Here is an 11776-nt window from a genome sequence, read left to right as displayed (position 1 = left end):
TATTTGCGCCTCTGGACACAAGCCCAGACTAACTGCCCCGTGCAACCGTGGCCACCATTCCTACAGCGGGTACCACCAAGTCGGGGCCCCAGTCCTGTGGGTAGGGTATGGGAAGAGACCAAATGCTGTAGTGGCTGAGCACTGATGTCCCCAGCAGGGGCCACTGTGAGATTAAGGAAAGCCAGTCTGGTAGGCATGGAAGGTGGCTGTGGGCTCCAGATCCTACAGCAGGTCAGGCACTCCTTGGAGCATCTGCCTCCCTCCTTCCTCCACGCACTGGAGGCCTGAGTCACAGAGGCAACTTTGTAAGAACCAAAGGCTGCATGTGAAGAGTGAAGGGGAAGCAGGGGGGTATCACTGTGGCGCAAGGGGCTGCCATATGCTACAGTACAAAAATAAAGATATAAACCACAATTTAAAAGGCTGGATCAGGATCACATCCTCAGACCTCTGGCTTGTAACAGCTAGAGAATGAAAGTGAGAGAAACAAAATCAAAGGCAGAAAAAAATAATTGAGCATGGAGAGGAGAGTGAGAAACAGGAAGAGGGAAAGAGCACATGACAGAGGAAATGAAAATAGAGATGAAAAAATAAATGGAGGAGTGAGGGTGAGGGAAAAAATAAAAAGGAGGGAAAAGTCTGTGTGAGTAACATACACTGATTTTTAAGAGAATAATACTTAGGTCCCGCAGCCACGGACAAAGAGGCTCTTAAACAGAGGGCGAGAGAAATGCCAGAGAGCTAACAAGTGCTCTCCATCAGGATGGGAAGTGGTGCTCAACATCTCCATGTTAACAAGAGTCCCACAGTTTTCCAGTAAGAGAGAGGCATCCCCCTTTTAAAGCTTTCTGTATGTCCCCACCCGCAGCTGCACACAGCCCAGGCCAGGCAGCCTCCCTGAGTACAAGATAGAGCACTGAGGCACATTCACACACAGCTGTGAGAGCATCTGGAGGGGGGAACTGTAGCTTCCGCTCTGCCTTCGCCACCTGCTCGCTCTGCATTTTCACCCTGGCAGAGCGAGTGAGGGAAATGCCCAGGGAAGTAAGAGTGGGGAGGGGAAAATCACAAGCTGCTTCTGCAGATGGCTCTCTGGCTGCCAAAGGAGCTACGGACAGCAGTCTGGAGAAGCAATCTGGTATGCGTGTCAGGCAGACATGTGACAGACTTCCTCCTGTGCCACCACTGCCTGCTTTGCATTTATTTCCACCCCTCTTCATTTCTCCCAGCTGCAATTGCCCTTCTGCTGTCAGAGCCTCTAGTCCAGCACTGTAAGGCTTGCTTGGTGACTAAGGCCCATATATGAAGACAATCAGAAAAGCTGCCTTAAGAACGATTCAACCTCCCCTCCCTTTCCACCCCCCCAGCTCTACAAGCTGGCCCATATCCATAAGAGGAAGGAAGTGAGTCACTCATGCAGAGCTCAGACTGGCAGAATCTGACAGTGCAGACAGGTAACATACCTGCAGAGAAGGAAAAGTGAGGAGCAGAGGCAGGGCCCTGAGCAGGGAGCACACAGGGCCCTGGGCTTAGGAGGGGAGGCAGGAACCTGGGCTGCTGAGGAGAGGCCATGAGGGGGCAAAGAGAGCAGAGAAAAAAATGCTGGAGGCAAGGAAGTGGAGTAGGGTGGGAGGGAGGTAACCGTAAGGAGACAAACACCCTGATGACAAGTAGAGAGCAGAGGGTGGGGAGCAGGAAGGAGGGTCCGGAGGAAGAAAGAGTTTAGTGGAATCCCGAGTAGATGGACAGTCTGCAAACAAAAATAAAACAATAAATAAACCAAACTGTTAAAAATACAAAGCAGCAGCCAAGGTAACAGCTCTCCCCTGTGATATTCATCCCCAGAGCAACTCCTCCTCCCTGGAATGATTTCCCCCCAACCCACACCTGCCCTAGTTCTTCCCTGCTGCTAGCTGTGAACTCTCACCAGAAGGGTGGACGGGTCTATGCTTGGGGGGTTATTTTTATCATTTTCCTCATGGATTTGCTGCACCTTTCTCCTCTGCTTCTGCTTCTGCCTCTGCCTCCTCCTCCAACTCCTGCTCTTCCTCCTCCGGGTCCTCCTCTGTGCTCTGCGGCCCAGCATGCAGGACAAAGGGAAGAAAGAGTGGAGACACTTGCAAGATGAGCCATGGCGGTTCTTGCTCACACACAAGGGTGTAAAGCAATGTTCACAATACTGGCGTAGAAAGGGATTTCTCCCTATGGCCAAGAGAGCTTTGGGTCAGAAAGCAGAGATTTGTCTTCCTCTGTATCATCAGATCAGAGCTATCTAACCTACTTACAAATGCTGTGATCCCATTGCCCAAAACCTGTCATCAGTTGCTAGCACTCCTTCCCACGTTGTCTACAGGATGTCATGCACATGTTTCTATCCTTCCTTTGAGAGGGGACCAGGTGATCACCTGACCCCTTAGCCTGAGACTCAGCAGGGAAAGGGCATGCTGCAAAGCCTTCAAGACAATCACACCCTAATGGCAGAGTGACACACACAGCATGGTCCTGAGGCAGGATGAGAGGGATGTTAGAGTAGCATGAGAAGTGCTGAGGTCACTTGTTAAAGCCATTTGCCACACACAGTTAGACACCACCACCTCCAACACATGCGTTCCTCCTTTTGGGCAACAGGTGTAATGTCATGATGCTGAACATCAGGGCAAGCCCCATATTTCACCACCAAGGTGCCCCACAGTCACAGTGGAGGGTGGAAAGAAAGAGCTAGTAAACAGTGTGAAGGGTCTCATAGGCAACAGGAGCAGGGCCTTAACAAACTTGGTCTCACCTTGGCTTTGTGGCTGGGCTCAGAGCTCAGGCCATTGGGAGAGTTGTACAGCTCTTTGGAGACCACGCACAGGAACTCTGTCTGATCCTCATTCCCGTAGTTATAGGATGAACCAATGTTCACAAGCTAGAGAGGACAAGAGGGCAAGGATCACATACCCATGTTACCACAAACATCCAGTTCACCTAGGGAGCAGGAGAGAAAACTCCTCATGCAGCATGGAGTCTAATCCCCATCTCCGCCAGAAAGGCCTCATAACTAAGCAGAGGAAGCAACACAGAGTACCAGGAGGGGAACTGTCCAGGATTCAAACACCTTAACCTCATTCACACCCCACAAACACACACAGAATCCTCCAAGCTTCTAGGGAAGAGGCAAGGCAAGAGTCAATATGACAGCACCATCAATGACTGAACCAATATTCCCAGAGAAGGAAGGTGTGCTGCCATGCTTGGGCCCTGCCCAGTACCCACGATCTTTTCCCCAAAAGACAGCTCCTGCCCACCCTCCTCTACGCTCTCCATACCTGCTCAAACCGCCATCCATCTGACATAGTGGAAACCATCTGAGTGAGCTCCTCTTCCTGACACTGCAGCACACGGTAGACATGCTTAGGAGGCACCTGTAAGCAAAATTGCAGAGAAGCATGTTGCCCAGGTCCCATGCTAAAGGCTGTTGCCCTCCTGCAGAAGTGAATGCAGTAGTACACCTCCTTGAGGGTAAAGGACAGGAGAAACTACAATCCAACTTTCTACTGTGCTGTCCAGGGAGGCAAGAACAACTGTATCTATTCTGGAGGGAAGGAACTGAGCTGAGAGCTTCCTACGTTGTCCCCAGAAGATACTGGGCTCTTTCCTATGGAGAGATTGCATTTGTCGTTACAAAGTCATTTATACAAATACCACAAAGGCTGATAGGGTTTTGCAAGCACAAAGTGTCTGTCTGCTGCTGGAGGCTTAGAACCTCAGGCAGACATGATGTAAAGTGAGACATCAGCCAAACATTCCCAGAAGACAAAATTGAAAAGGTTACTGGTCAGGAGAAGGTGCAGCTCTGCCACAGGATCGATTCCTTGTGCCTCATTTTCTTCATTTAACTCTTCCACAAACATCCCTTCACCTTTTCCCTCTAAGTACCTCAACAGGTATCTCCCTGTTCTTTGTTGTGATTACTCTCCCGGGGTTTCCCACACCAAAGCTCCCCTCCCCACAACTCTTTCACTCTCCTCACAAACATCCTTCCATATCCAACAGTGATCAGTTGGCTTGTTTGAGAAGTTATAGGAGCCCATTTTGTTTCAAGGACTACATCCAGCAATACCTCTGGGGCTGCAAAACAAGGCTGTTTTATCATAACTAAAATGGTGGCAGCCTGCCTCTGGCAAGGTTTTGCTATGCAGAGATTAGCATAATAACTCTAATTAGTTGCATCTTTCCTTTGCTGGCTGCTTCTCCCAAGTCTGCCCTCCCTGTAGACTCACTTCTCCCTTTCAGCATTTTCTCCTTCTCCCATTCTGACTTTGCTTGTCATTTCTATCTGTACCTGAGTTACTGTGTAATCCTTCTCCTCCAGTCTATCCTTGATTATTCGGATTAAAGAACCGATGTTATAGAATTCAGCTTCTTCTAGGACCCCTGAGAAAGAAAGACAGAGAGACAACAAAGACACAAATTAACAGACAATTCCTGTTTTTTGACTTGCAAAAGATCAGCTCTGAGCTTCCCAAGGTCCTGTCCCTTCCACAGGGAGAAATGACACTCCAGCCTCACTCTTCAACACGTTTCTGTTGCTCGATCCTCTTACTGCAGGAAATTGACTCTGTCTTTCTGCACTGTGTTCCTGATTGCTCACCCCAGTTCCCTTATGCTATCTGCTACTTCAGAAACAAGCACTGCCAGTGAAGGTTTGAGCCAACACCTGCTAATACCTTTCCAGGCAGGGAAAGGCTTTCCCTGGGAGTATGACAACCACTACCAGATTACTGGCCAAGGTGAATAAATGTAGGCTCCAGCCTCTCTCTAAGGCCCATTAGTTACCACGTTGCTTTGGCAGTCTTTGGAAGGCAGAAAACCATGACTTGTTCTGACCTCATCAGTGAGAGACCCGAGAAAATTCCCACTGTTCTCCTGGGCCAGTCAGAGTTGTACCCACCCAGCAACCCCATACATTTCAGACAATCTGTCAGTCTCTCACCTGTGCTTCACCTCAAAGCCGGTAAAGAGATGTGTTTTGTTTTTTCTCTATGCTGTCTGCATCTATCACCTCTCCTGAGACTCTCCTGTTTATTAAAAGCCTTCAGGGAAAGCAAGGTGGGTTCCCAGTGGGTCAATGAGGGGAAGGAGACTAGCAACCAACATTCACATGTCCCCAGGGCAGTGCACAGACCAAGTAGGCAGGAGGGATTGAATTGGCTCTGTCCAACCCGCTCAGAGCCCTTCATTATATCCTGAATCATCTGATGAGTTTTATTTCATGTCAGCCTGGGTGTCTGTGGCAGGAACAAAAGGCGATGTCAAGCTGTGAACCAGACTCCCGTTATGCTTCAGATTTTATGTTAAAACCTGTGGCAGAACTCTGTCTGATGTGAGGATTACAAGACATAGCAAGTAGAAAACACCTCAGAATCATGTTTATTATGGTTCTGTACCATTACTTGGATGTATTTTTTGTAATCATAATTCATAAGACAATTCTGAAAAAAACATGCATTTTGTTAGGTAAAAATACTTAAGAGAGAGACAAGAAGACTGATGAACCTGCAGAAACTGTACTTGGCAGAGGCTGAACAGCACAGCCTGTCTTTAGAATTGGCTACTTGTTATACTCTAATGTCCAAAAAAACCCTGAGGCATTGGAGATTGCTAGCTGATAACCCTGAGATCATGTTAGTGAGTTATCCTATTGGACTCTGTCAACCTCAAATGAGAGATTGGTTTCTCTGTCTTGTTCCACTGAAATTGCTGCGGCCCACAACACGTAAGGGCACTAGTAACATATCAGTGCATATCACTGATTAATGATGGTCTTTATTACAATCAGTAGAAGAGATGAGCTTGGTCAATTTGATCTTCTGGGTTTTCATTCCTAGTAGAAACTTTTAATTATTAACAGTGACCTCAGTCACAAAGCCTGATTAAAAGCAGATCAGAAACAGGTGATAAAACAGTTTATTGAGGCTGAGAGACCTTGCCTACTTCTGCTTCAGTGACATCTCTGCTGAATTAACAGTTGAGAAGCCACAACAATCATAGGATGACTTCCCCACCTACTCCAAAGCCCCTAAGTAAAGGAGGCATCGGTATGCTTTCCAAGAGCTGCAGAGGCAGCCCTCTCAAATCTCCCCGCACCAACTTCAGGAGGAGAATGGGACACAACAAAGTGGACAACAAGTCCTACTGTGTTCTGGCTCCAGCAGCAATCTCAAGTGGGAAGTTTCTGAGCTCCAAAACTCACCCTCTTCAGCCATATCTTTATCCAGGACCAGCTTCCCATGACGGAGGAAATTCAGGATGGGTCCAAAGTAAGTGGGGTCCCGGTCTATTAGGTATGCACCAGTCTCATCCTAGCAACAGAGACGGACCATGAGGAGAAAAAAAACATGGGAAAAGTTTCACCAACCCTCAAATGCTCCAGATTAGAGGAAAATATTGATCCAAAAAAAATGTCCACTATTTCTAAGGCTCCTTGGAAACCATGGGCAGGGCCCATGGTTTCAGCTCCTCTGTGGTACCATCACTACACCATGCACATAGCAGCTCTCCAGTGGAAAAAGAAGATGCCTCTGCTTCTCCTTTATGAGATGATCTGATGGATGACGATTAAATAAAGCATAAGGATCCCAAACATATGCATGCACACTCAGTTACACAAAACAACAGCCAGCCAGTGTGCAAGGTCAAAGCCTGGGTGAGGGAGTCCCTGGCCTGCACCCACAGAGGGGAGAGCAAACCTGTTCACAATGCTCACCACACCAAATCAAGGTTTTGGAGGAAAAAAACAGGGTTTTTTGATGTTTTGGTAGAACTTCAGCTTTCTAAAAGTTTAATTCCCACAGTAAGTGGCACCAGCTTCTGCAATTTACTCTCCTGAGATGGACTATGGAGAGCCCAAATCCATGTCAGCCTTGCTTGGATTTTAACTCCTGGCTCATTATCCCCAGGATGCCCATCTCAGCATGGACAAACCCAGGTAAGAAAGCCAAAAAAAAGGCCTCTGGCTCCTCCTGTGACTCTGTGTACAGGGCTGGTGTGAGAGAGCGGACATACCCTTTACAGGGAACAAGGCTGAGTCAGGGAGATATAGCTGGGATGTAGACCCAGGAGATCTTGGGGGATAGCGAGACAGGAGTGCCAGGAAGGAAGGGAGGTGGCCTCTCTTTTTCCCCAGATGGGGAAGACAGGTGCTAGGCTACAACACAGCAAGGTAGCATCTGGCAAGGAAAGCAAGAGGAGGTTATTCCCAGGAGAGGGGGGAGGAAGAAGAGGTATTTTTTTTACTCAGTTGCTCTGGCAGCTGTTGGGGTCTGACTCAATCCAGCATCCTTCCAGCCCTCCAGCCCTCCCTGTGCTCAGTGGGGCATGGTGCAGGAGGCAAGCCGGCTGCCTTACCTGGTCCGACTGCAGCTCCTCGCCCTGGCACAAGCGACACAGGAAAGATTTCTGCTCCCGACACAGGGTCTGCCTGGTGGTGAGGAAGACAGTGCCCCCCACATTGAGCTTCACCCACTTGGCTTGGGTGCCGGTGGGTGGCGGGATGTCCCAGGTGCAGCGCAGCCCCGCAGCGCCCTGTATCTCCTCCCCGCCCTCCATCCTCATCCTCATCCCCTCAGCGTGCAGGGACTGCCGCAGGTGCTGCCCACCAGGGGATGCTGGGATCTGTAGTTCATCTGCCTCTCTTTCTGCAGCAGACATATTTTCCAGGATTGCTAGGGTCCCCCCAAGGGGGCCAGGGGTGGGGGGAGAGGAAGGATGCTCTGTGCTGTAGGATATCACTGCTGTTATTAGGAATGGACAAAACTGAAGCTCCACAGTGCAGATGTTCTCTGGCTTCTCCCCTGTTCCAGTTTTGACTAACCAAATTAAGGGCAGGCCAGCACTTCAGAGGTGCAGGGTGTTATGCAAAAATCCTCAGCATTTATTTCCATGAACAGCATCTCTGTCTCCTTAAAAGATTCTGGGAACTGTAGTTTGCACAGGCATGCACAAAAGGGCACTGGGAATTGTAGTTTTCCCCAGCCCACTGTCCCTACAAAAGGAGATATTGTAATCAAGGGGGGCACAGTGCAATATATGGCCCCAGCCCTGCAGCTGGTAGTTGGCCTGTCTCCAGTCCTGGGACTCACATTTGAGCTTGCCTGGAGTCAGGAAGAACAATCTGCTCTCTGGCACTCAGCAGGTTAAACCCATCAGTGCTGTACAGCACAGCTTTCCCTTCAGGAGATCTGCTTTCCCAGGTTCACAGCTCCTGTATCAGTTGCCATGATGCTCTTGCTGCAAAATGCGTGGACAGTTGCCTTCTTGCTAACATACGTAGAGGCACTTCTGGGAACTGTATCCTGGATTTGTGAAGTGCTGCAGGGGGCAGGATTCATTTTTCTTCGTGCTTGAAAGCACTGACTCAGCAAACTTTCTTTCATTGCTGTCCTACCAGCACAACCATGCCAGACAGAGACCCCCTGTCTCCTTTCCCCATGCTCCTGCCATCTCTGACTTCACCTGGGCAATAGCAAGCTCAGATTTTAAATCAGCCCTGAATGGAATTTTACCTTTGTCCCAGGCACGCATCAGCCACTGACTCTGATTGGGCCAGTCCCTCCTTACTGAATCTGGCCATACCTCTGTCACTCACTCCTGCCAGGCAAAGCCTGGAGCTGGTTTGGAAAAAAAGCAACCCATGCCCTGTGGGACATTGGTTCAAATGTGCTCCCTGGCACACACACAACCTGAAAGCATGCCCTTTCTAGGAGCTCTGCATTTCCCACTATGGTCTAAGCACAACCATGGTTGCCAGCAGCTCAAATGTATTGGGACGGGAAGGGCCGATGTTTTCCCTCCCTTTCCCTCCCTCCACCTGATCGTGGCCCAAAGCCTCCCTTTCACCCAAGCAACCTTCTGGGTTGTCTTTGCCAGGGCAATGCAGAGACACTGTAGCACCTTGCAGACACTTTATCATTCTTGCATCTAGATCTTTGTGTCTCCTGAGCAGAGGTTTTACTGGAAGAACAGGGTGGAAAAAGAGAAAGGTTTTCCTATTCTTTTCCTTTTATTCCTTCATTCCTTCTCTTTTTTTTTTATTTCCTTATAAATCACTACCTTTTATCTTCACGGAGTGTGAAGGCAGCGTCACCCTTCCCCCAAATCACCCAGGATAAAGGAGTGCCTTGACAAACACAGACAGTATAACCATGTACTTTGCTCCTCCTGTGGAAGGGTGCAAAAGGGAGGGGGAAAGAAAGGCTAACATGAAAAAGGTGCTTTAGATTGTTGACCTCCAGCTAATTTCAGCACAGGAACAGCTCCTGCAGGGTGCAAATTCAAACAGCTCTGGATCTCCTTTAATTTATATCAGGAGCTGGCCAGGCACTAGGGTGACCAGTAATAGAGAGAGAATGAAAAGTAATTTTTGCCTATCTGTATGGAGCAGGCTGTGGCCCAGATTAGTCCCCAGCCCTTAAATCAGTCTCTGCTGAGCAGCGAAGGATATCAGAGATGCTCAGGTTAACACTGACCCGAGCTGAAGCATCACACAGTGCAGCACAGCTCTGGGCTGTGGGACTCTCACACTCCTACTTCTGGCTCCGAGTCAAACCTTGACAAGTCCAAGGGTTCTGCTCTGCACTCTGGTGTGCAAGGAAGGCATGACCTTGTCTGTGCAGGCTACAGCTCCAGCAGAGTCAGAGGCTGAGTACTGTCATTCCCTGATATGAATGCAGTGGGTGTGGGTGGCAACTTATGTCCCTTATCTCCCCAAGAAATCTGCCCTGTCTTTGTCTTCTCTCTTCTTTTATCAAGGGTTCACCCCGTCTCCCTCTCCTCCAGACCTGTCTCACAATCCCTCAGCCTCTTGCTCTTTTTTAGGTGCAATCTTGTTTGTTTTTCCTGCCCTCCTCCCCAATCTCTCTCATACCACTGCTGCTCATGGTTCAGGGTTGGTCTATATTCAGGGCATACCTTCTTCCATCACCACTAGCCTCTATCTGTGACCAGCATGTCAAGTCTTGCCCATCCTTGGGCAATGGGGTGAAGGGCTAGTATATAAATCTCAAAAAGTATACTATGACTAAGGAGAAAGGTAGAGGTACCCTCTCCCATCCCCATAGCATTCTCTTCTGCAACATACAGCATGAACTTTACTGGAACCCCAAAAGTCAAGGAGTTCCCCCTAGCAGGTGAAAACCCTCTTTGGGAGGAAATCAGCCCATAGTGCGTTACTGACTGAAATGCTGTGATGAGTCAGTGTTGTGGGCTAAATATGGGCCTGATTTGAACACTGTCACCAGACATATTTCTGAGATGCAATCAGCATGTCCTTGTTAAGGTCCATTGAAAATCAAGGAGAAATAGAAGAGAGAGAGGAGACATAAATTTAGACAACCAAATGGCTGATCCTCTTGCTTTGACGATAAAAATATATAAAACACATGCACGGAAAGAGACAGCAGCAAGGAAGAGCTTACATGGGGCAGTGTGATTATGTAATGCCATACAGCACTACTGAGTATTCAGTTAATCACAGGGACTGGGACAATTGCACACACAGACTGGGGACAGGAAAAGCTGAACAGCCACTGGGTAGACAGGAAAGGGGACAGGGACAGAGCAAAACCAGGAGGGTTAGTGTAAAGCGAGAGAACTTTTGTTCAGCAGCCATCAGGCTTACCATGTAAACCAGCAAAGAGTTACACACACTGCCACATTCAGTACATACATCATGACCTGGATAATCCAGCTGGGTACATTGTGTATGATGCATTGCTGATGTTACAGAGCTGCTCTTAGGTAATTGTTGCGTTGTGGAGTGTCAGTGGGAGCAAGAATCACCATGTATTGACATACACTGTGTCACTACTCTGGCAGGCTGGGAACACACATCTGGGACTAAACCTGAATGATCACTTAATTAATACACTTTAGGACAAGGCACTGGAGAAGAAACTCTTCTTCTACAGGAACTGGACTGAGGAGGACAAGTAAAGCTCTGAAACTTGCCATTAACTCTGCAGTGAACTAGGCGAAGAAAACTCCCTGCACTGGACATAGGGGTGGGACAAAGACAGTTTACTTGTAGCCAACACAGCCCAGCCTGACTGCCACCAGAGCAAGGCAGATCAGGGCAGGAAAAAAAAAGGTCCTATGGCATGCTGGGGATCTAATCTCTCTCTAGCTGCTTGTCCTCCATGTGGTCTGTGAGCAGAGTACTTGCATTCAAAATAGTGTATAAAGCCTGTATGTGTATGTGCCTCACTTACCATCTCTGCCGGAAGAGTGCTGGGAGGAGGAGAGAAAACTGTCACATGACACTTGGTTGTGAGCTGGACCCAAGAAAGATGTGAGAAACAAGAAAAGCCACCTGCAGGTAATAAGCTCATGCAGTGGTCATTACTAGGAAGGGACAGTGGTACGGGCAGAAAAGGGCCTGCTTTGGGCTGTGGGGAAAGTGTGCAGCAGAACAAATGATTTACTGGGGCTCTGGGCATGAAACAGTGCAATCCAATTGCTGGGCAGCAGTAGGGAAGGAAGATGAAGGCAGGGGATGAAGACAGGTGAGGAACAAGGGACTCGGATTGGAGGCCTCTTGGAGGCCTGTCTGTGCTTACACTGTATAAAAGATGGAGCTATATTGCAAATGCATGGTGGAAAGGATAAGGAGCATGTGTGAAATATAGTCACATCCCTGGAAGGTGAGCAGAGCCTCCACATATGAGGGAACGCCTGGCACCAGAGCTGGAGGAAAGGGATTGAGAGGGGGCTGCAGCAGACATGACCCAAAGCCCTA

General features: G+C 48.7%; 1 protein-coding gene across 1 annotated transcript; it reads right to left on the bottom strand.

The window, feature by feature from the left end:
- Positions 1-1646: 1646 nt before the first annotated feature.
- On the bottom strand, positions 1647-7596 carry KCTD17 (potassium channel tetramerization domain containing 17). The gene is made up of 7 exons (XM_067309426.1): positions 7390-7596; positions 6236-6344; positions 4325-4416; positions 3309-3404; positions 2783-2908; positions 1928-2072; positions 1647-1750 (listed from the first exon to the last, which is right to left on the bottom strand). The coding sequence occupies exons 1-6, from the start codon at positions 7594-7596 to the stop codon at positions 1977-1979; spliced, it is 726 nt and encodes a 241-aa protein (XP_067165527.1). The 3' UTR covers positions 1647-1750; positions 1928-1976.
- Between the last annotated feature and the right edge of the window lie 4180 nt (positions 7597-11776).

Source organism: Apteryx mantelli, chromosome 1 (assembly GCF_036417845.1).
Source record: "Apteryx mantelli isolate bAptMan1 chromosome 1, bAptMan1.hap1, whole genome shotgun sequence".
In the NCBI taxonomy this organism is placed as follows: Eukaryota; Metazoa; Chordata; class Aves; order Apterygiformes; family Apterygidae; genus Apteryx; species Apteryx mantelli.
Note: the sequence above shows the minus strand (reverse complement) of the source record. Positions and strands in the feature narration are given on the sequence as shown.